This window comes from Anser anser (genome assembly GCF_964211835.1).
Source record: "Anser anser genome assembly, chromosome: 10".
NCBI classification, from domain to species: Eukaryota; Metazoa; Chordata; class Aves; order Anseriformes; family Anatidae; genus Anser; species Anser anser.
Genome location: NC_139730.1, coordinates 19,393,638 through 19,419,649, shown reverse-complemented (window position 1 = coordinate 19,419,649; position 26,012 = coordinate 19,393,638). Strand labels below are relative to the sequence as shown.

Here is a 26,012-nt window from a genome sequence, read left to right as displayed (position 1 = left end):
CTAGCTTTACAGTGTACACAGAGGTGCTAGGATCAAATGTCCATGAAATGTGTGATTTCACAGAGTAGAAGTTGTTATTAGAATGTAACTAGCAACCTTAAATCACAGCTATTAAACCCTAAGCTACTTAACACCATTTGTTTTCATTACTTCTAGTGCTTGAAACTACGAACCAGTTGATTTATAACTACAATGTAATGGTTTTTATGTGGTAGCAAATGTTAATTATTTGATGGCTCTGAGTATGCAATGTTATGCAAATATGTACAAAATAAATCTTTTATTTTTATTAGACAAATTATTAGCAGAGTATCCCATATATTTGAGGGGAGATGCAGGCACATAAACACAAGAACATGTCAACATACTGTTAGAGAGGATAACATCCTGTATTTGACATGTGCTTACCACAGGTGAAGAAATATTAAAATTATTAGTCTTAACAAGCACTGTAACTGAGTATAATCAGTTGAAAACTGCAGCTACAGCCCTTGTGGAAGAAATACATAGATCAAACAATAATGGTTGTATTTTCTTGGTTCCAGTTTAAATTCCTTTTCTGTTTCTCTGACTCCACCCTTAAGCTATTTCTTGTTGCTTAAGGAAGATCAATCCTTTGAGTATATTCATACTCTTAACTGGTATTCTAACCTAGCCATGTTTTTTTATATGTAATCAGAACGGTAGCAGTAAATATAAAGTTCATATGAACAAACCACACAAATTCCAAAATGTTTTTCCCCAGTTTGCTACAGCTACACAACCAGCATTACTTTGTGTTATATCCACACAAGATGAAGTGATGGTAGAATGGATTTTCAGAAATATCCTACTTCTGACTGTGCTACCTTTTTTCATGTGGTTTCTTCCTATCAGAAGCAATCTATTGATTTATAAGGGAATAGGTCTAGAACTTCTAATACATGCATGGCAGCTACCTGTGCATTTAATGAAAAAATGAAGCAAGGTCATATTTTTGTGTACAGTCCAATTGCTGCTTACAGACTGCAGAGTTTTTCTTATTTTCAGTAAATCAACTGGACTTGAAGGACTTGAAAGATCTGGGTGCCTAAAAACAAAGCTTGAGTAAACAAATCAGATCAGTGATGCTATATAACCCTATCTTTTATATAATACTCCAGTGACTGCTTTGTCAGTTTTCAGCTCGTTAAGCACTAAGGAGCTGAGATTCAAGTTGTTTGTAATACTAATCAGTGAACAGCTGGTAACTCTGCTCTTTCTAGAACTGGTCATGCCTGCTATAAGCCAAAAAAGTCAAAGAAATGGGTGTCTGTTTCTAAGAGAATGGATCATTCTTGCTTATTAGGTAAAAATCATCTTGGTTCCTAAAAAGGAAACCATCAGCATGCTACAATGGGAATACAGAACTACAAAATTTAACCTGGTTTAATTCGATGATGAGATTATTCAGACATTAGTATTAAGGAATAGCAATGTATATAATCAAGGTATATTCTGTGCAGTGTGCCTAAGTCCCCATAGGAAGTGTTTAAATATTGAGAAATAATGTTAGAGAACTAAAAAGCATCAGGGAATGCAATGCTAATAAATTTTTTAATTTCTGCCTCAAGACATAGAAGAATGTAGAGCTCTGTTAATAAAATAATTGACTGAACTGTTTCCAACTTAATTCTCCCATTTCTGTAATCAGTCATAAAGGTCATCCAGACTTCCTTTGTTTTCGAAGGGCAAGAAGAAATAAGTAAATCAGTATTTCACAGATGAATTAATACTTCTATGCATATTCTGATATTATTATTATTAATATTGGAAGTGTAATGACATTCTTTAATTCCAAGTTCACTTGTACAAAGCAGTACATCAAGTGAAGTCCTGATATGTTTTTTTCTCACTCAACAGAAAATACATGTTTTCAAGAAGACGTTGCAGGCTTTGATCTATCCAATATCATCAACTACACCCCATAACTTTGAAGTTTGGACAGCTACAACTCCTACATACTGTTATGAATGTGAAGGTCTACTTTGGGGCATAGCAAGGCAAGGCATGAGATGTACCGAATGTGGTGTTAAATGTCATGAGAAGTGCCAAGACCTTCTAAATGCTGACTGTTTGCAGAGTGAGTATTTTCTGTAAATCTAACACTTTCCAGTACATGACACCTTTTGATTTTGTCTGTATGCTCAGATATTTTCTGAAATAAAGGGCCAAATCATCAGAAATTAGCGAAGACATGTTGATTTTCTTTTGTTCAGGATCTAGCCAGAAACTATGAAAGTTAATTTTGTTCTTGGAACATGAGGAATGTTGCCGGTCAGTTGCAAAATAATGTTTTGTAGCATCAGTATATTATTTACTTTCCATTGCATATGGCAGCATCCAGAGCAATTTCTTTCATGAAGTTAGCATTCTTTGTTTTAACTCAGAATAACAGAAATGTCAAAGCAAAGATAAAGAAAATACTAAGGATACTCATTGTAGTCATAATAATATGATTTCAGCAATCAAAATACCTCATTAAAATTATCTCTGTAAACCCATATGGTTCATATGTTAGTGGTTGTAAATACTTTTGAGTACGCCAGCAATAAGGATTATGCTGAGAGAATATCTGCTATTTCAAGTCATTGTAACAAAGGAATCTTAAAGAATATAGATGGCAAGGTAAAATAAATATTACGTACTTGTTAGATGGGCTTTCGAATTTACCTTATGAATATTACAGTGCAATTAAAAATGTAATTCTCTTTTCAGAAGTAGTTAAATCACTATAGTAGTATCCACAGGGCAGGGGGAAGAACACAAAAATAGGAGGAGTAAATCAGATCTTTTCTCTTCCAAATACCAAATCGTCTACATATACCGGGAAAATATCAAGCAGGAAGTACTTTGGGACTAGAATTAAGATGAAACATCATATTTATCTTTTTCTTTGGACTGGAAAACTACATGCAAGTCAGCTAGTTCTGAGTATAATACTTTTGTATTTCTGTGTTTACATTACCTCTAATTTGGTTGCAGTTTGCTTCCTCCTATGCAAGGATACAGGAACTGTTTTTAAATGTTTATTTTGCCACACCTCCACAGAGGTTGAGCTGTTATAACCACTCAAAACTAGCAATCCTTTCCTTGTATGTGGTACAACACCTTCAAATGATAATTACAAGTCAATCCCACTTCTCCCACTTCCAAAGAAAGAAACTGCGGCCAAATTGGTAAGAGATGAGCTGTTTTTGTAGGTAACACAAACATGCGCTTGGCACGAGATGCATCCTTCCCTGTAACAGCTGAAGCTTGACTAAAGCTGAAATACATAGAGTAAAATTTTCAGCTTTTCCTCAGTTTCACTTATCTGAAACAAATCTCACTCACTCCAGAGTTTCCCTGGCTCATGAATTATTGCCAGCTCCAAAATACATAAAAAATACTTCAGAGAGCTATACTGCCTTCATAGAATTTTTACAAATATATAAATGATTAGGTTGAGAGAGAGCTGGCAAAAATAAATAGGATTGCTAGTCATCTGTGCTATAAACATGTTGTAAACATTAAACAGCTTAGTTTTGAAAGAGTGAACCTCTAGAAGATATACTATGGACAATAAGAATTTGACAGATCTGAAGGCTCCTGATATTCACATTTGTACACAAAAGTTTTTGAGCATCCTGACGTGTTTTTTCATCAGATTCATTATGCAGTGAGTTTGAATATTATGCTACTTCAAACATTTTAAACATAAATGAAACAAGGTATGTGGACTTCAGCGTTCAATCAAGAAAAAAAAAAAAAAGAATTGACCAGTACAGTTGAATAAATGGCTATTTGTAACACAGCTGATGTTAACACACCATAAAGTGAAAGGAATGCATTTCATTGTGGTTATTTTTAGCACAGTTATCATTTTGGCTGACCTATAATCACTAGGACATACTGGCCTCTAAGCTTCTGTATTTTTTTTATTCTTCTATATGTAATGACTACTAATGTAGACTGTAGAAACAAATTACCATCTAAAGCTCTTTAGGGTCAATATCTAGGCTTGTTTTAAATTAGGTTTTTAAAAAAGAAATCAGTAGTATATTTGTTAGACTTCTCACCTTCAGCAAGATGCCTCCTTATAGTATTAGGTATAATATTAAATCAATTGATTCCAATCTTGCTGAGTTTATATTAGTCCCTAGGGTAAAAGGAGCTTGTTAACTTATTGCACAAGGTAAGTTATGATATTGTCTTAATTTGTCTGATCAATACTGCATGAAAAAAGCTGTTGATACTGTCAGCAGTAAAAGATGCAAAAACAGTTGTAATAAAAATTTAGTAGAAATAGAAGGCTATGCTTATTTTTCATAAATTTTTTTTAATTTTGCATTTTGATGCATATTCCAAATTTATACTGTCTCAAAAATCAGTAAGAATTTCTACAGAAATCCACAATTGTCATTCAGAATGTGTCCATGGTTTGTCCCTAGGTTATGATATTATATCCTTAAAAGAAAATGGAAAAGATTGTTTTCATTCATCTTGCAGGAACCACCTGTCTCAATTTCTAGGCAGCTCAGTGATTATCAACTCATGAAATAAAATTACTGGAGAACTCTCCAGATGGTATTTGATTTCATGGTTGCATTTAATTCTTTTTGTATTAATTCCTAATTTTAGTGTCCTTAATCTCCTCATGTCTTATGAGGAGAGGCTGAGAACACTTGGGTTGTCTAGTCTTAAGAAAAGGAGACTAAGAGGTGAGCTCGTTGCTCTCTACAGCTTCCTGAGGAGGGAAGTGGAGACAGACGCCAGTCTCTTCTCCCTAGTAATCAGTGACAGGACATGTGGGAATGGCACAAAGCTGCCATCAAAAAATATGATGACGTTTGATGGTATTGTAGAGAAGGAACTGAGTTTCCTCTACAGTGAGAACAGCACTAAAATATCTGAATTCTAATTGCAGAGCAAGTTGTTTAACATTTTTTTATTTTTTTTAACCATCCATTTAAAAGGAGCAATAATCCTTTGTACCTCTCAGGAGCTGTGTTAAAAAGACTAACTAGATAATATTTTTGCAACCTTTTGGAAAGGTAATATACTTATTGCTGCTAGTGATGATGATGATTTTAGTCTCATCAAGAATTGGAATAGCCTGCTTAGCACTGCAGGGATTTCAGTTTATGCTTCCAATATTTGTAATACCATTCTGACAACAAAAGTCTGATTATTTCTTTCCTCATACACACACACAAGATAAAAAGTATGGACATGTTTTTGTAAGTTATTCCAGTGCGATGTGTATTGCAGAGACATTGATCAGAAACACTTTATACTGACAGACAGAGGGCACTTTATAAAGAGAACTGTAAAGTGCCTCTGAGATTGGTTATGACTTTTAGAGATAGAAGACTCTCCACAACTCTCTTGGGAAGAATTATGAATAAAACCTGTAACAGCATGGTGTCCTTATACTTTATTTATTTACAGTAAAAGTTGCAGTGGTTTTGAAGTCCCAGACAAATCAGCACCACTGCTTGAGTATTTTATTTCTTTTCCAGAATTATTTTATAGGATAGACCTGACATACCATCATAGGTTAATACAGTCTAGCAATCATTATCACATAGATAATATACTTTAATCTCTTCTATCATCCTCATACACTTACTGAAATTACTAATAATGAAAATTTTACTGAAGAGTAGAACCTCTCTATTCCATACATATTATTCACCTGAGTGGTTACTCAAGAAGCATTTTACAAAAAGCTGTGAAGTTTAATAACACACAAGCACATGTATTGTGTTGATTGAGTTTTAATATCACAATTTAGTGCCTACTGTTCAGCTTTCTTCTTATGTTTTTTGATATTTGGTAGTACTGTGAGAACAAAGTGTGCTGTCAGGTTGCACTCCGGGTGATATATGGATGATCACCAGCATATCAGCAAAAACAAATGTTACTCTGTCTCATAACTGATCCTGCAATACCTGTGTTCCGTCATTCAGTTTCTGTGGAGACTGGCCTCTGCAGCAAAGAAATGCATTTCTTTGTTGTAAATATATTTGTTTTATTAGGAGGTTCTCCGCTTTCTTCTGCCCTGAAGTTTGCATCTACTAATAGGCCTGTATCTTTCTACTTCATAATAGGAAGGAAGGAGACTACAGATCTCTCCCTTGAATCCTACCCTTGGTCTGCAGCTGTTAAGAGCAGGGTAATGCAGATTCACATAATTCTTAGTATGCAAAACTAGATTTCATAAGATTCTCTAACCTCATCTATTTCTTTCCAGAAACACAATTGTTTATTAAACAGAGTATTCTTTCCCCGGCTGGTCCCAGTGCTAGAACTTCATTTTCTTTAATCTATTCAGTTGCAACCTGAATGTCATATCTACTCTATGAGAGACAGGGAACAGAACATTCCAGTGTTAGCACAGAGCTTTTGTGAACTGCTTTTGCTCACTCATGAGGTTTAAAGAAGAAGAAACAAAGTGTGACAGACTCTGATCTGGAGTGAGGAAGTCAAGTCAGTGTTACAGAACTGTTTGGCAGTTAGGGTAGTCTCAAACTAATCACAATACTTAAATTAAATAGATTTTGAATGCTTCCATTAAGTGAATTTATGTGATAATTGCAATTTATATATTTTTTATGAACACTGTTCAAGTAAGGAATGAAAAAACTTTCCTGGAGTGCAGGCAGAGTCAGTAAATACTGAGATGTATCTGGAAGTGGTCAAGAAACTATCTGAAGCTCCTATGCCTGCTTCTTTCTATTGTTCATTAGATTTCCACTGTGGGAGAGCATAGCAGGAATCCAGGTTAATCTCTTTGCTGTCAAACTAAAAATTCTCTGAAAAATGAGGTGGAAATATTAGCTGGTTTAAACATTGGTTTTGTTAATAATTTTTTTGTCCTAATGGAACAAATATGTTTCCTGTATCATCCTACTGTAAAAGGAGAGAGAGAAAGAAATGAAGATATCGTGCTGAATTAGAGAAAAAAGAATATGAAATTTTAAAAATTATTTGTAAATTCATTATTTAAATTTAACTAACTAGTAACAGAGGCAAAGGTCAGAACAAACAGTGTCAGATACTGAACACTTCTGTACACCCTTCTGAAAGAATCAGCGTGCCTAACCATATAAGAAAATCTAGGTGTTGTGATGTTTTCACAGTATCGATCAGTACTGAATAGTACTGATTCAACAAATATTTCTGCATATAACATGTAACTGGTTGAAGTTGAATATTAACTCGTAATATTAAACTAAGTCAATTGATAATTTTTAGGTATCACAAAGAATAACTATAAGAGTCTTGGAATTATCCACATGAAACATACATCTGCTTTGAGTACTGCAGTATGAAAAATTGTCTGGAGAACTAATTGTCTGGAGAAAAAAATAACTAAGAAAGCAATATATTAATAAATGTGTTGACCTTTTCTGTGATTTCAGGAGCTGCTGAAAAAAGTTCCAAACATGGTGCAGAAGATAAAACACAGAACATTATTAGTGCTATGAAGGAAAGAATGAAGATCAGAGAAAAAAATAGACCAGAGGTGTTTGAAGTGATCCAGGAAATGTTTGATATTTCCAAAGAAGATTTTGTACAATATACAAAAGCAGCAAAACAAAGTGTTTTAGATGGGACATCCAAATGGTCAGCAAAAATAACCATCACAGGTAAATTTTCTTCTGACTTGTTTGATATAAGAGTTCTCTCCTTCCTAGTCCCCTGGTTCAGGAGTAAGATTTATTGTACTTAGAGCTGGAACTGTATGTTAAATTGTGAATTTGGTGCATCTATAATTGGCCGAATTTGTAACATCCTAACTGGAAGTGTTTTAAGTAAGAGTTGTTGGCAAAAGTACTTTATATTCCACTTTTCTAGGGAGGAAGATAAGTAAAAGATATTGTTCTGTTTCTTCTACCTCCTACCAGTATCTCCTGTGCTTGAGATTTTTTTTTTTGCCCCTTTTAACCAATTACAAGAGTTAAAGTTCATGAAAATTGAAATACTATTAACACTACAGCTCAACAATTTCACACCCCATTGTTCTGAGATTTATCCATTTTTATTGCCTGAATTAAGGTCAAGCAACTTCTTGCTACTTTATAGAAACTTTCCTAAAACATCAGTTCTTGGTGCTGATGTTTCACACCTGTATGTAGGGTAATCTTCCCAACAGATTTTACAAAATATTTTCCGTATATGTTCTGTAAGACCAAATATATTCACACTGTTACAAAAAATACAAGATTGACCTTTACTGCTCTTTATGAGCCAACTGATAGGATACCCAAGCACATAAATGGCATTATCTTTGCCAGTTACTCAGTAAATGTGCCAATGTTTTCATACACTCTATGTGCAGGGTAATTATCAGTTTACTAGTGTTGGTACAAAACTCATTTGTATTATTGAATGGTTTGGTTCTTTTCTTTTAGAAGCAAAACTCATAGTGATTTTAGTTCTGCAGAATCAAGACAATCCTCACAAAGGAACTGTAAAATAATTTAGGAAGTGATGTTGGAAGGAATTTCTGACTTATCACAGAATCATAGAATATCCCGAGTTGGAAGGGACCCATGAGGATCATCTAGTCCAACTCTTGGCACCGCACAGGTCTGCCCAAAGTTTAGACCATGTGACTAAGTGCACAGTCCAATCGCTTTTTAAATTCAGACAGGCTCGGTGCAGTGACTACATCCCTGGGGAGCCTGTTCCAGTGTGCAACCACCCTCTCAGTGAAGAACCTCTTCCTGATGTCCAGCCTAAACTTCCCCTGCCTCAGCTTAACACCATTCCCGCGGGTCCTATCACTGATGTTTACAGTGAACAGGTCACCTGCCTCTCCACTCCCCTTCGTGAGGAAGTTGTAGACCACAGTGAGGTCCACCCTCAGCCTCCTCTTCTCCAGGCTGAACAGGCCCAGTGCCCTCAGCCGCTCCTCATACGTCTTCCCCTCTAGGCCCTTCACCATCTTCATCGCCCTCTTCTGGACACTCTCCAACAGTTTAATGTCCTTTTTGTACTGTGGTGCCCAGAGCTGCACACAGTACTTGAGGTGAGGCCGGATCAGCACAAAGTAGAGAGGGACAATCACTTCCCTCGACCGACTAGCGATGCCATGCTTGATGCATCCCAGGATACGGTTGGCCTTCCTGGCTGCCAGGGCACACTGCTGGCTCATGTTCAACTTGCTGTCAACCACAACCCCCAGAGCCCTCTCTGCGGGGCTGCTCCCCAGCGTCTCATCGCCCAGTCTGTACGTATAGCCAGGGTTGCCCTGTCCCAGGTGCAGGACCCGGCACTTGCCTTTGTTAAACTTCATGTGGTTGGTGATCGCCCAGCTCTCCAATCTGTCCAGATCTCTCTGCAAGGCCTTTCCACCCTCATCCGAGTCCACAACTCCTCCAAGTTTGGTGTCGTCGGCAAATTTGCTCAAAACACCTTCTAGTCCTACATCCAAATCATTTATAAAGACATTGAAGAGGACTAGCCCTAAAATGGAGCCTTGAGGGACCCCACTAGTGACCATCCGCCAGCCAGATGTGGCCCCATTAACCACAACCCTTTGAGCCCTGCCCATCAGCCAATTGCTCACCCATCGTATGATGGTTTTGTTTAGCTGTATGCTGGACATTTTGTCCAGTAGGATCCTATGGGAAACTGTGTCAAAAGCTTTGCTGAAGTCCAAAAAGATCACATCAGCTGGTTTCCCTTGGTCAACTAGATGGGTGATCTTATCATAAAAGGAAATCAAATTTGTTAGGCAGGACCTATCCTCATGAACCCACGTTGGCTGGGACCAATGACTGCATTGTCCCCCAGGTGCGCTTCAATAACTTCAAGAATCATCTTCTCTATAATTTTACCAGGCACTGACGTGAGACTGACAGGCCTGTAATTGCTAGGGTCTTCTCTCTTACCCTTCTTGAAAACTGGGAAAACTTTTGCCAGTTTCCAGTCTATTGGGACCTCTCCAGATTCCCAAGATTGTTGAAAAATAATTGAGAGAGGTCCCGCGATGACGTCAGCCAGCTCTTTAAGCACCCTGGGATGGATCCTATCCAGACCCATGGACTTGTATGGATCCAGGTGGAGCAGCAAATCCCACACACGTTCAGGGTCGGTAGGGAGTTTGTCATTCCCACTGTCATGGTCCTCCAGCTCAGGGCACCCAGGGTCCCGAAGCCCATCATCAGCATTGAAGACAGAGGTGAAGAAGGCATTAAATGTCTCTGCTTTGCCTATGTCATTGTCTGTGAGGAGATCTTCCCCATCAAGTAGCGGACCTATGTTTTCTTTGGTTCTCCTTTTTCTGTTCACATATCTAAAAAAACCTTTTTTATTGTCTCTCACAGACATGGCCAGCTTCAACTCTAGTTGGGCTTTGGCCCCGCGAATTTTCTCCCTACAAACACAAACAGCATCCCTGTATTCCTTCCTCGTCGCCTGACCCACCTTCCAGTAGCCCTACACTTTCTTTTTCCACCTAAGCTCCAGTAGAAGATCCCTGGTCAGCCAGGCCGGCCTTCTGCCCCACCTGCCTTACTTCCGATATTTTGGAATCGCCTGTTCTTGTGCTTTTAGGAGGCAGTGCTTAAAGATTGACCAGCACTGATGGACGCCAATGCCTTCAAAAGCAGCTTCCCAGGGGACCTTGCTGACTAGTTCCCTGAGCAGCCTGAAGTCTGCTTTCCCCATATCCAGGGCTGAAGTTTTGGTGGCAGTTTTCCTTCTGTCACCATAAATTCTAAACTCAACCACTTCACGGTCACTATGACCGAGACGGCCGCCAATTGCCACGTCTCCCACAAGACCCTCACTGTTCTCCAGCAACAGATCTAGGAGGGCACCTTTCCTAGTTGGCTTCCTTAGCACCTGCACCAAGAAGTTATCATCTGGGTGCTTTATGAACCTCCTGGACTTGCTCGCGTCAGCTGTGTGGTGATCCCAGTTGACATCTGGCAAGTTGAAATCTCCCATAAGGACAAGGGGAGTTATCTTGAGGCATCTCTTAGTTCTGCAAAGAATAATTCCTTGGCGTTGTCGTCCTGGCCAGGTGGTCTGTCATAGACTCCCACAGGGACATCCCCTTTATTTGTTCGTCCCTTAATCCTTACCCAGAGGCTCTCAACTTTGCCATCCCCAACTTGAAGTTCCACACAGTCCAGCCCCTGCTTCACATACATCTCCACCCCCCCACCTCACCTACCCTGCTTGTCCCTCCTGAACAGCCTGTAACCATCTATTGCAGCACACCAGCCACAGGACTCATCTCACCAGGTTTTGCTTATGCCGATGATGTCATAGCTGCGGGACTGGGCCAAGACTTCTAGCTCATCCATTTTATTCCTCATACTGCGTGCGTTTGTGTAGAAGCACTTCAAATGCGCTTCTCTACACACAGCACCTTGTGGAGCCAACCGAAGGACCTCACTGGCACACAGTCCCTCTGATTCTAGCGCACCATCCCTTAGCTCACCACCGGCGTGCCTGGTTTTATCCCCTTCCCCCTTCAACTCTAGTTTAAAGCCCTATCTATCAGCCCTGCCAACTCCTGAGCCAAAATCCTTACCCCTCTCTGAGAGAGGCACATCCCATCTGGTGACAGCAGGCCTGGTGTCGCGTAGACCTTCCCGTGATCGAAAAACCCGAAGTTCTGTCGGTTGCACCAGTCCCAAAGCCATGTGTTAATGTGGTGAGCCCGCTTGTCAGCAGCAATCCCCCCTATCGGAAGGACAGAGGCAAACACAACCTGTGCCCCTGATCCTTTAAGTAGTTGCCCCAAAGCCCTAAAGTCCCTTTTGATTGCTCTCAGACTTCTCATTGCTACCTCGTCATTACCAGCCTGAAATACCAGTAGCGGGTAGTAGTTGGTGGGCTGTACCAGGCGCTTGACTTTCTTAGGTAAGTCTCTCACCCGAGCCCAAGGGAGACAACAGACTTCCCTATGGGTTGGGTCCGGTCGGCATATCAGGCCCTCTGTCCCTTTCAAAAGGGAGTCCCCCATGACAATAACCCTTCTGTCTTTCTTGACAGACGATGTAGTAATGTGGGGGGTAGGTTGCCTTGCCTTAGGCACCCTCTCCAACTGAGATGGGCTTTCGTCTACTTCATTGTTCTGACTATGGTGTTCTAGAGCCTCGTACCTGTTACATAAGGGTAGATGGGAAGGTGAGGTGGGCAGGGACGGGGCTAGCCTAACACCCCGAACAGGAACCTGCCTCCATTCCCCCCCGTGGCCTAGGTCCCCTCTTACTGCCTGGTGGGATGAGGGGACTTTTGTCTTCTGTGTAGCAGGAGGCACCTGTGCTGCGGCAGGCTCCTGAGTCTGTCTCAGAGAGGGTAGAGTGCACCTCCACCAGTCAGTTTCCCTCTCTGACTCCCTGACGCTCCTAAGCCTGCTCACCTCCTCCCGAAGCTCCGCTACCTGTTTGAGCAGCTCTTCAACCTGGGCACACCTCCCACAGGCACACCCCTCGCTGCTGCTGTTGGATACGGACAGAAGACTCGGGCACACCCTGCAGCCCAAGAGCTGGACGGCGGTGTGTTTCCCCGAACCCTCCGTCTGAGTAGCCACATCGGTGACCGCGGCTGGAGAGGCCGCAAGAGATGCGGAGGCCATGGTTTTCTGCCTGATCGATACCATGGCCAGGTTTCTCGCAAGCAGGCTACCGGTATCGAAGGGAAAGACCGCTGCAAGGGATCGGTGAGAGGCCCTGCCTGCGCGCACTGCCGCGCCAACTGCCGCGCAAACTGCCGCGCCACGCCCTGTTTGCCCGCCCTGGTCGCCGCGCTCCCTAGGGGCTGCTTTTGAACGGCCGGGGAGGGGGCGCTGCTGGCTCCGCCTACGCCTCGTCAGCCTCCCTCGCGGGGGCTGCGGGGTCCTGGCGGCTCCCTCGGCTGCTTCGAACGGCCTCGATGCCGAAAAAAAAAGCGCTGCCCGTCTCAGTCCCCCGCTCCGCTGCAGAACGCGTCTGCCCCGGAGCCGATCGCCTCGGCAAGAGGCGATATATAAAAGCAGGGCTAACTTCAAAGTTCAGGGCTTTGTCCATACTAGATTTGAAACTCTCCAAGGATGGAGATTCCACATCATCTCTGGGCAATTTGTCCTGCTCACTGGGCAACCAGTTTCATAAATTAACCACTCACATTGTAAAATTGTTTTCCTTATATACAGCTGGGATTTCCCTTGCTGCAGCTTACAGCTGTAGCTTCTTATTATTTCACTGAGCAATTTTGAGAAGAATCTGACTTCATTTTCACTCTTAACTGCTTTTTTGGTAGTTGAGGGCTGCAGTTAGATTTTCTCTCAGCTTCCTTTTTCTCCAGGATAAGAAAACCCAACATCTTTAGCTCTTTCTCATATATATATACTCATATATCTATGTATCTCATATATCTATACTCATATATTGCTTACTCTAACCAAACTGGCACTTTTTCATGGGACCTTTTCCAGTTCGTCAGTCTTGTTTACTGGAGAGCTTTAAACTGCAGAAACACTATTTCATCTGGATATGGCTTCACAGGTGTCAAATAAGCAAAATGATAATAACCTGGAGAGGTAATGGTAGTAATCTTTCCCTGCTGGTGTTTCAGAGATGTATACTTCTAGGTAAATGTTTTGGGTTATAGAAGACTCTGCTAATTCTTTCCCTCACTGGCACAACGACATCTTTTAAGGAGGGGGAAAAAATAAAAAAAAAAATGTTTTGCCCTGCATTTAGCCTTTACCCCAAACTTCTTAAGCCAGGCTGCAAGGCATTTGCTGCAGTCAAATTTTATGGGTACTTTATAGGTGAAGTTTTTACTATGCTTCTCATCAGGAGCAGCAAGTAGGGTATAATTTCCCCTGTGTATTTTATACTGTTAGGTCATCTTCTGCAGTGCAGCTAATGCCAGCAGCATTTGTGCCTGAATATTTGGTTCTGCTCTGAAAAAACATTCCATAAGCATAGTTTTATACTTTCATAAAGCTCAGCTACTTTCATATCAGACCCACCGAGTAGAAAGGGAAAATAAGAAAACGTCTCTTTTCTTTCTTCTTTTCTGCCATATCTGAAAGAATAACAAATTGATGGGGGTCTTTGTGACTTGAAGCTTGACATCACCTGTGTTCCACAGGCCACACAAATATCTTCGATTATTATAAAACAGATTTTGTGTCTTCAGTTTTGAACATTGCTTTGTTCATATCACTTTCACACTGCTGGTATAGGAACAGAAGTGAGTTGGGCAGGTAAAGTTGTGATCAAAATACAGCATTTTGGCTCAAATAAAAGCTAATGGCTTTGTCACAATTGCAAGTCCCAAAAATGTAGTTCATATTACATTTTAAGTGAGCTTTTGTACATTTCCTCTAAAACACCCCTTAATACCTTCCAACAGTTGCACTACAATATTCACCATATTCCTTGGTATACAGCACAAGTATTAATATATAGGACCAGAAGTGCCAGTATGTGCTGCAAGAGAACCCCAAACAGTATCAAGTGAAGTATGCTGATAACTGGAGAAACAGGCTAGACTTGGGGTCTCCAAAGTTGGGTTTGTGTGCGTTGGGGTGCTGGAAGAAAATATTAGAACTAATATTTTTTAATCTAAGAGATAAGAAAGAAATTGAATTTTAATAATATTTAATATACAGCTTGACACTGGCACTGGGCTGATTCAGTCCATGTGGGAGAGGCACCTGTGTAAGGTAGGGTACAAACACAAGGAGTCCTGGGCAAAGAGTGGGGATTCCACAGCACGGAGGGCTGCTCAGTGGCACCCTTACTCATTCATTCACTTTCATCATATTCTGACATAGTGTAGTTTATGTGTTCAGATAAATGGGTTTATGGATTATACTATCTAGTTTTAACCAAACTAACCATCACAAAATGGAAAGTGGCTCAAAAAGATTCCTGCAAAAAACTGCATTTTGAAGGTAATGCTAATAATATGAGTACAAACGAACAAAACAAAATACCTTCTTATCTAATGATCTAATCAGTTCTAATCAGCACTGTCTACAGTCATGTGATACTGAATACAGCACTCTAAAAATTTCATTAAACTTTATGATGAATTTGTAGAAGCCTCTTTGAAGGTTTCTAACTCAGTTGCAAAAATAAAAAATCCACATACAGAAATGCTTGTTCTTCCTGACACAGTAAAGATGGTTAAAATGACAGATGGAAAAATATGGAGACAAACTAAAATGCATTCCTTTGTCAACAAATACTGTTGGAAGATGCATAGAAAACATTGCTGAAGATTTGAAGAAACAAATAGAAAAAATTAAAAAGTGTAAGCAGTTTGCTTTAGAGTTGGCTGAAAACAGATATTTCTAACGTGTCTCAGCATGTAGCACTTGCTAGAATCCATTTCAGTAATAAAATTCATTAATTACTTTTTTTTTTTCTGTGAGACTCTAAAGGAAAGACATACCGGGATGAGTATATTCTCAACAGTAAAAAACTTCTGTAATAAAAAGCAAAGTCTTATGGAAAAATTGGCAAGTGGTGGAATGGTTCTGTTAACTGCATTAAAAAAATGGATTCTGAGGAAAGATTACAGATATAGCACAAACTATATATTGTTACTACTCTTTCTTCTGTTATTGCAGCAAATATTGTGGAGCCAGAAATGCACCAAGTGCTACAGGCTGTCATTGGTGTGGTTGATTTTATAAAAGCAAGACCTTTAAATAGACTCCGTATAATACTTACTAATGATATGGAGCATGACCACAAAAATCCCAGTTATTTCATGACAGAGCACATAAATAAGTTGTCAAACTTAATGATGAGTAAGAAATTTTTCTCTTACAAAAAGACAAGTGTTCTAGATTTGTTGACTTCTTCCTTGATGAAGTTTTGTGTTTTTTTTTTTCTTCCCAAACAATAAACACATTTAAACTATCTTTTCAGGGCAAAGGTGACATTTTAACATTTAGTGAGAATGGAAACATTTTTTGAAAGTGCTATTGAAAGAACATTTTGAAAACAGATATTTGAAAATGTTTCCGTATAGACTTTGCTGCCAAAAAAGTCACCTACCAAAACTCTCATCTGTACACTTAAAAAACATGGACACAGAATTTTCTACTTTGTTAAAAAATCTTCCAAATGAGGGGTTTCCAATGTGCTTTGAACGCATTTGGTAAAAATATAAAAATGCAAAAATTTAGTTTAATTAGTTTGCAAGAACTGATTGACATCTGTAAAAAATGAATGGCTGAATTTCAACAAAACCCTTTGCGTAACTGGTGGATGTGACAGAAAAAATATGTCATGGTTTAGTAGGTGTAGTCAATGATGCACTTCTTCTATTTGGATTTATGTATCTTCTTCATGAGATATATTCTTCAGCTATGGCAGCCATTAAATCAAGTACCAAAATAAACTTAAAACCAGATCTTAAATCACTGTATCACAAACTGTTAAATCAAGATTTTCATTAATAATGAAGCTTATTCAATTACTTTATTCTCACTAAAAATATTAATGATAATTTCTGAGATAACAAAAAGTATTTTTGTACCATTAATAACAAAAAATATTTAGAACATCATTGTTTATTTCATCTGTCTTTTTTTTTTTAATTTCAACTTTTGTGCATGTTTTTAACGTACATAATATTATTCATACAGTGCTACATGCCTATACTTTTTAAAAGTAAATCAACAAATATATAAATTGGGGTTGTGTGCTCAAAAAAAAAATTACAATAGTACTATTATATTTCATGGCAGTTTTTGATATATGAGGAAGACTTGTTGGGAGATGGACTTCCCATTTCTATTGCTGAAATGGAGAACTGACATTCAGGAGGGGAAGGAGAAAAGCATTTGGCAAGTGGACTGTGAATGAAATATTCTGTGAGAGTTTTTGTGTGTTTTGTTAGCTATGCATGGCTCTGTTGTCCACACTAAAGCCCAATAGCCTTTGAGTCAGTACATAAACTGTCAATGGAGCTGAGGAATAGCAGATATGTGCCAGGAGAAACCTAGGGACAATCTGAGATCATTCATTAGATGGACTGGGAAAAATGGAGGCCACTCTGAAGGTAATGGGTGTGAAGCTCAAAAGCATAGTTGTTGAATTGTGTGACAGTCACCAAACTGTGAGGACATGGAGAGGTGTGTGAAGGAAAATATTTAAATCATATTCATGCTTTTAGTTCTATCTCTAAAGGATACTCTAGGATGCCTTGTGTTCAGGCCAGTATCATAGCTAGCAATCTAGCAATTCTGGAAGAAATTTTCTAAGTTGGCACTTAATTCTTCTGCATTACAAAAAAAAAAAAAATGGAGAGAAGAAAAAAAGTGGAGAGGGGTACTTCCTTGCATTCTGAAACTTTTCCTTTAGATTTGCAGTGAGCGGGGAAGACAAGATGTTCTAGTTCATTCCTAAGAGTTAATCTGTTCAAGAATGAGGTGTGTAAAAAGTACTTCAGTGTTTTTTTTTCACTGAAGTCAGCAGATGTGACTGGAACCACATGGGTAGCTGATATACTGAGTGAGAAGGTGCCATTTTTATGTATTCATTTTTCAGAGCATGCTTCGTCATCCACAATGATTGACAACAGAGAATATTTATTAAATGCTACTGCTGATATGTTTTAAATAATATGTGCAAAATAATAAAACCTAGCTATGCTGATTTTAGGGCCACGGCAAGTGTTTTAATGGCAGTTCTCTGGGTTTAGAAGGCTGCTATTTGTCGATTTTCCTTTCTCTTGAGATTTCTGGTTTTACTAATTATGATGAAAAATCAAATTACATGTATTTATATTTGCTACAAATTGCATATATACGTTACGTATATACACACATGAACTGTCATTTATACTTAAACAGTTGATAACAACTGATCTAACTGTCATCCTGTCTATGGTAGAATGAAAACTATTGTGAAAATGCTCATAGTTTCACATGAGAATGAGAAATTACAGTCAGGACCATGCTCCTTATGACTAGTTTCATAATCCATTGTGCAGATTTTTGAAGGTCTCGGGATTTTCATTTTGAATTTCTTTTGATCTTTGGGATTTTTTTTTAATTTATTTATTTGGGGGAAGAAAAAAAAGAGAAAATTTTATGATTCAGGATATCATCTGGCTCAAGCCGAACTACACATCAGTATTATTTTGCTGTGATGATGAAATCAAAGTTTAAGAAGAGTATCTGGATTATACATGGCAAGAAAAATATTTGTTTTGTGCTTTCTACTGAATCTAAAATTATTAGCCTATTAAACAATGTTTGTAGATTGTATTCAGTCCAGAATGGTAGCTAGAAAAAACCTTATCTAGAAAAAACCTTATCTATCTCCAGAGCAACAGAAGCTGGGAAAATTGACCTAGAAAGCTTTGTTTCAGCAGCCCTCATTCTGAGGTCTTTGTTTCCTGTTGCTGCTGTTACCACTTCATTTTTTTCTTGGCAGTCAAGGTTTATGAGGGCTAAAGCACATTTTCTCCTTTTGTTGCAGTGCTTTGTGCTCAAGGCTTACAAGCTAAGGACAAAACTGGCTCAAGTGACCCCTATGTTACCGTGCAAGTTGGCAAAAATAAGCGGAGAACAAAGACTATTTTTGGAAACTTGAATCCAGTATGGGATGAGAAATTCTATTTGTGAGTATAGAAGATGACATTGTTTCTTGCATTTTTAACTTATATTTTAGGTGATATAATGTTACCAAGTGAAAAACTTACCCAACTTGAAAGCGTGTTTTCTATACTATGCACATTTATAGCATTAATAAAATAGCTCTGAATGGGGAGAGCATACAATTTTGTTATAACTGTATCAATATTATTCATAGATCTCATATTTGTTGGGGAATCTATTGTTGGTGTCTATTCTAATTTTATAGGGAACTTCAGTAACAAATTGTTTGGACTTTGACCTTAAATGTTATAGATGCATTCCTGTGCCTCAGACACTAACCATGAAAGTTAAAAAAAAATAAATTTATTCAACAGTATGATTACCGTAGGTGAAACTGAGGCACTTCATAATATCTGGTGCACTTTAGACTCTGGGCTGGGTTGTTTGTAACGGTTCCAAGACTGAGTGTTGTCAGATCTGGAGAGTCTTGTAGGATCCTTCTGTCTGTCTCATTTCCTTGGCTACAGCCCCAGAACTGAAAATGGTATCGTTTTTTGTCAGCACATTACAGAAGTTCAACCCTGATCACAAAGTAGATGTTCCAATCTGAAATATGTTTACTAAGGTTTGAATATGATTTCATGCCAATTCTAACTCTTGCAGTGCTCTCAGAACTTCTTTCAGAAAGAGATATTACAGTACAGGAAATTCCAATTCACTTATGTTATGTTGTTCCTTTCCTTTAAATATTGCTTTAGGATACAACACGTTCCTGACTGAGAATGGTACTAATCTGATAATAATATCAGGTTTTTTTAGTGTTATTCCTCTATGTTTATCAAAAGTATTTCAGCATTTATTCTTTTCTCAGCTTGATTACTATGTGGCACAGTATATGATGTGTATTTAACTGCTATTGTCAAAGTCAATTAAGGATTCTGAAAGGCTAATATAAGCCCTAGACTTTGTTTAGAAAATTTTGCGTGAAATTGTTTTTTGTATGCCTGAAAGCTCAGAAAAGCTCTAGTCTACCCTGAAAGTACCCTCAACAGTATTATCAGATAAAATCAATAGATATTATATGGAAGGTGTGTGAAAACAGTAGTATAGTAAATTGTGAAAAGATGATGATATAATAATTTTAAAAGGATGTAAAATTCCAGTGTTAAATACAACACAGCCTTATTTGCATACTCACTGAGAATATATGCAAACTGGTAACACATTACAATAGTCTAACCCATGGAACTTTGTTATGTAAGTCTATTAATCTTATGCCTAACAGTGTTGTTCAAAACTGAGTGTTAATTTGATACAACTTTATCTGATGAAACCTTGTATCAGTGATGATAAAGGGGATATATCATTTTTATAAGCATCCATGAATTTATTAAGCAGTAACAGAACAGCTCAGGATCCTGCAGACTGCCCAGTCAGGATTCAGGATCTACGGTTAGTCACCATGTGTAAAAGAAAATTTTAAAAATAGCCAATCACCACAAAACAAAATAGTTGTCTTTGGGATATAACATTAATTCCTTCCTTTTTCCTTTTTTTCTTTCACAAGGAAGACATTATTTCTCATTATTCCTTAGGGTTCAGTCATTTGAAATTATCTTTGTCTTATTCAAGAAGGTGCAATGTTGTAACATGAGAGATGATCTCCCTGTCATGTAGCACAACAGCTATTTTCTCTTCTCTGTTCTTTGACTGAAATCTGCTGCCTTTTGATTGCAGAGGTTATCATTCCCCTTGTGAGTTTGAAAGAGGTATGACCCTAATTGCCTCTTCTATTTGTCTGAGGAATGGTACTAAGTAACCCAACTAAACTAAACAATGTATGTCCATTCCTTACACAGATTCAAAGCCAGTACTAGAAATGAATAGTCAATTCAGAAAAGAAAAAAAAAAAAAACACTCATAAACTTCTTACAGGCTACCTGTATGTAGATCATGTTTTCTTTTTGGATTGTGTTACTCCAGTAGATGTTAAAGTGTCATATCTTACTGAATGACTGCGAGTAAAAAAATGCAGGAGATCAATTACTTTCTTGAACTTAATTGTATGAGTTGCATAATATCAAGAGTTGGATGAGCAACTCAGCAAACTTGGTACGAAGTTCTAAATTTATTTGTTCAAAGATGTGAGCAGGGCTACCATAAAATCACTTGAAACTTTAATTTTATTATTTTTTTTTCATCTCTGGGTATTACTATAATCTGCTGCCCAGCAATTATGTTAATTAAAAAAATGCTATACCATAAATCTCCTGAATATATGCTATATATACATATATAATCTCCTATATGTGCCTTGAACTGAATATATTTTCAATCATTTTTATAACACACTGTCTAAAATAATCTCCCTGAGTTATTTAACGTGTTAGATTTCACTTGAAAGCTTATGAGAATTTCTAAAGTGTATTAAGTAAACTATAAGTGTTTAATCACAAGATTAAATCTAAACTGGATCAATATAACTATTTCAGGAAGTTTAATTTAAGTTAGGCTTTATTAGTGATGTTTGATCATCCTGTCTAAATCTAATACTAATCATCATTATATCTCCTAAATGCTAAATTCAGAAATAAAATACATCAAAAAATCTTAAATCTTGTATTTAATCATATTACCAAGACATTCATTTAAATTTCCCAATCTGTTCTGAAACAAGGACTTGGAAAAAAATGGCTCACCAGTGTGCATTTGTTCTGTCACAGCAAATAGAGTGAGGGCAGTATTCAGGTTGCAGAACCATACATAATCCTAATATGACTGTATGGCTAGCAGAGAGTGAATGTTTCTAACAGCATGTCTTGTAATGCTCTGTTAAATGTCCATGCCACAGAAACCTGGGATACTGGCATAGATTTCAGTGTGAGAACTCATAAGCAATAACTACAGGAGAGCTTCTGTACACCTGTATGCACCTCAGTAAACTATCAACTAAAGAATACCACAGGAAGATTACATCTTTCCTTGAAATGTATATTTTTTGTACAAAAGCTAGAGAAGTAAATAGGCCAGCAGATGTTCCCTTAACTAATATATTATAGGTAGCAAGGGCTTTTTTTTTTTTTTTTTTTTAATTCACATTATCAGAAAGGAGATATCAGAATAGTTTTTTTATTGTTTTAATGAGTAACAAGGCATCAGTGATAGGTGATTTTTTTTTTTCAGCCCCATAACAAAGACAGGTTCTTACTGCTGTCTGTCTGCTTGCATCTTTAGTTGAACTTGTCTGATATGGGAAGAGAGACCACTCAGTTACAGGGGAGAAAAATATGTTGGCTGTATGGTTTTCAGTTTTGTACAAACTTCTAAATATATTGGTGCTTTAGGAGCATCCAACACAATAATAGAAGTCTTCACTCATTATTTTCTTGACTATTTTCAACAGCTGACTCAAATTGCTGAAATATGGAAATCTGTCTGTTTGTGGCAGTGTTGTTTAGCAAGCATACCTCTCCAAATTGCCTTGCAGACTGAAGGGATCATGTTTCCTCCAACTACTCACTATGTTAACACTTCAGCTGCAGTTGTCTAATCCAGAAGTCTTTCATATAACTGGATGATTATTTTATATTACATCTTCTATTTTGGCTGTCACGAGGACATCATATGATTCGGACAAATAGCTTCAATGGATACCTCATACTCCATTCAGTGAATGAAAACATACACTGTGTGACTTAAATTAGATCAATGAAGAGGTTTTTGTGAAGACAATGATTGCCACTTGGCCGAAATAAGGGTCATCACTAAATTGTTAGAATTCGTCTGATCTCTGATATTGTTGAAGATTTCCTGGTGATATACTGAAAATATCATTAAAGATAAAGATATAAAATCCAATTGAGTGTGCCTGGGAAGATTTCCAGTCACTCTCAGGGAAGAAAAAACATGTTTGTACAAACTAGACTGTCTCTGATCATTCTTACTGCTGTATATTTTAGCAGATAATGATGAGAAAAGGTATCTTCTAGCACCAAACAGCATTGATGTAGTTTAGACACCGTGATAGTTGAAATCTCCATGTTGAAGCTGACCATTGCTTCATATTTCAGATATTTCAGTCCAGAGTTTCTGATGGAGACTTTCTGGCATCTTGCAGGTATCCAGCTGGATGTTTTTTTTCCTTAGAATTCCCTTAAAGAGCACCACTTGTACAGTGTAACAGAAATAATTTTCGCTGAAAATTATGAAAAAACAGAAAATTTTTCGCTGATTGCTTGCAGAATTTTAATGAGATAGTATTTTTTATTTTTAAAATGTTTTTCTCTAAGTTATAGAAATATCACTTTGGAGGAGGGGGAGGGGAGGAAGTGAACAAACCTCCAACTAACCTAACTGTTCACAGTCTGCAAATTTGTTAGTGGATGTAAGATTTTTTTTTACTGAAGAGTTACAAGGAAACTATGTTATTATTATGAATTTATTTCTTTTTAACAAAATGGCCATTTAGTCACCATACACTCTCTATCATCATCTTCATTTACTAGCAGTTATTTCTTTACTGTGTATCAATTATTTGTAATTTTAACTCTGGATGCAGATCTCATAGATGAGGTTTAAAATCAGGTCATGAAAGTATAGCTAATAGCACACTTACGTGGGGATCTTCTTATAGTACACATTGTTTATTACATTTTTCATTACTCTAGCCATTAGCATAAAAACAGGAATGCCATGAGGATTAGTTATGTCTGTGCAGTATTCTGTAAATGCAGAAATGTTATAGCAACACCAGATTGTTGATAAATTATTAAAACTATCTCTACTATCCATCTTATCTGAATATAGAGGAATGTTTTCAGCTTTCAAAAGTGTCAGTACCTTCAGTCTCCGTGTGCTAAAGAACAATTCACTTCTCGCATTTCCTGTGTCTCACCTTAGTGCACACTTTTACTAAGCATGTAATAGGGAGTGGCTAGAAGATGGAACGTTTTGAGAGTGACATACATTGCATTTTCTTGAATTCTTTGGGCTGATTTTCCTGGACAGATTAAGCAGAGGTAGGAATCCCACATTTTTGCAAAGCCACATAGTTCTGCAAAGATGTTATCAGATAGACTAAAGCAGGATGCGTCTTTACATTATCTCTTTACATAGTGCTGTTTTTGAGAGGCTGGGCAGGCAAACAGCATCACGCAGAGAAAGCTCTGTAAGCTTAATAGTAAACCTCCCTTCAATCTCAATGTTGCAGGGCAGGCAAGTAAAAATGCATTCATCCACCCTGTCCCTTCCAGCATTACAAGTCTATGTAAGTTTTGGGGTCTCAAATAGGAACATTACAAACACGTAGAAGCAGACCTGACTCATCACTAAAGGTTTAGACAAGATGATTAACATGTGAGTATAATGGTAGTGCTACCACCATGTCTCACTAACCTAAAATTAAAGCAGAAGAAGATGTAGGAAAGATGAATGAATCAGGGAAAGGCACAGTGGTGCTGACCATCTGAATAAATATTCAGCTACATTAATCAGCTTAATCAGCTTATGTAGCTTAATCAGCTACATTAGAGGGAAATATGTGTTGTCTCGGGAGAATAAAACATGGTATTTGTACTGAAGTACATTTCCCTGAGGTGGCATCTCCCTGGGAAGCAAAACAAGAGCAAGACTTCTACTAACAGCACAGATATGGTGGTGAGGGTCACATAAATGCCTCACCAGTGGTGGATCTCCCTATACCACAGTAGAAAATCCTTGTTTAAAATTTCTATTGAGTGCACAACTAAATGCAATTCAGGGCTCTGTCAGTGTTAATCAGTAATTCAGAGTAATTACCCATTAGGAAAATTATATACTTTGGTTCTGGGTATAGCCTATTTTCTTAAGACAAGGATGTTTCTTTGATCCATCTGCATCTATGTCTTCCTATTTTTTATATGTCCTTGCCAATAACTTCTGAATTTTGCAGTCACTCAAAGAAATCTCACGGATTCCCTAATACTGCATCTGTCATGTTCTCTGAAAACAGACAGAGATGAGAGATACTAACAGTGCCCTCAGTATGAGCTCACCCTGTAATAGACACCAGGGAGTCCATATGAAGGGGTAATTTATGAAAATCCCAATTATGAGAGAAGATGCGATTGATGATTGCAGTTTGCTAGATGTCGGAGAAGTTGGCCATAAGACAAAAGGAAACCAGATTTCATTAGTCTTGCTAATCACAAAACAACATATTTTTTAATTACCAGAGTTATCTTCAGTGTTGAAATTTGGAATATGAACAGGCACAAATATTTTTGTGATATTGAGTGATGTCACAGTGAGGCAGGGTAGAAGTGCATGCCATTTTTAGTGACTGATTATCCCTGACAGTAATAATGGCATTTAAAGCACTTTATACTTCCAACGCCTATTACCACTGCTAATTAATTCTTAGAACACACCCTGAGGGGTACCAGTTGGGAGATAAGTTATAGTATTACTGTTTTAATGCTGGAATTGCTGAAATAGATCATTGAGCAGTGGTAGTGCTTAGAATAGAATTCAAGCAAGAATTCTTAATCGAGTCTCAGACTAAGACCTTGGAGCTGGGACCAAAAAATGTTATCCACTGGGATCACTCTCATGCATCCAGAAGCTTTTCAAATTAACTCAACTCACGAGGGTTTCATAAGCCACTTCAATTTGCAGTTTTTTAGTGCATGGCAATCTGTCCCTACTTCTCCTTACAAGGGAAACTGAGGTCTTGGAGAAGAGTTAAACAAATCAGTTACTCAAAAATTTTGTGCCCCATACTGAAAATTGTCTCTAAGATTTTCTTACATTTTTTATTGTTACATTAGAGGCCACTACTTCTGTGGTCTACTATATGAACTACATAATGTTCATGAATGAAAAAATACTTGATCTGACTGTATCTTTCCTAAGATATTTGTTAAGTAATAGCATCAACAAGTACACATTATAAGTTAGTGGATAGTTTCAATGTTCAGTAGTTTATAACATTCATAAATGTTATCCACATGTATACATAATTCAGTCAAGTTACTCTCTTTACTTTCTATATGTATTAATTCTAGCTTTCCCCTGGCAATACGGTATGAACTTCTATTTCACTCAATATTGCAGTTGTTGCTATTCTGTCATATAAAGAAGTTAAGCAAGTATACAGAATTCAAGCACAATGAATTAGATGGCAGTACAAATGTATGCAGCTTATATATGACGTTCTTAATTTTATTACTGTTTTTACAGTGAATGCCATAACTCTACAGATAGAATAAAAGTGAGAGTATGGGATGAAGATGATGACATCAAATCTAGAGTAAAACAACATTTCAAAAAGGAATCAGATGACTTCCTTGGGCAAACAATAATTGAAGTAAGAACACTGAGTGGAGAAATGGATGTATGGTATAATTTAGGTACGATTCTTACTGTTATTTTTTTGTTTGTTTGTTTTGTT

General features: G+C 37.7%; 1 protein-coding gene across 2 annotated transcripts in view; it reads left to right on the top strand.

The window, feature by feature from the left end:
- The window catches only part of UNC13C (unc-13 homolog C), a 171,207-nt gene that overhangs the window by 59,698 nt on the left and 85,497 nt on the right, over positions 1 to 26,012 (top strand). For both annotated transcript variants that reach the window (XM_083850451.1, XM_083850452.1), the window contains 4 exons: positions 1,882 to 2,101; positions 7,428 to 7,655; positions 18,465 to 18,606; positions 25,802 to 25,971. In XM_083850451.1, the coding sequence (XP_083706577.1) occupies positions 1,882 to 2,101; positions 7,428 to 7,655; positions 18,465 to 18,606; positions 25,802 to 25,971 (760 nt within the window). The remainder of the gene's footprint in view (positions 1 to 1,881; positions 2,102 to 7,427; positions 7,656 to 18,464; positions 18,607 to 25,801; positions 25,972 to 26,012) is intronic.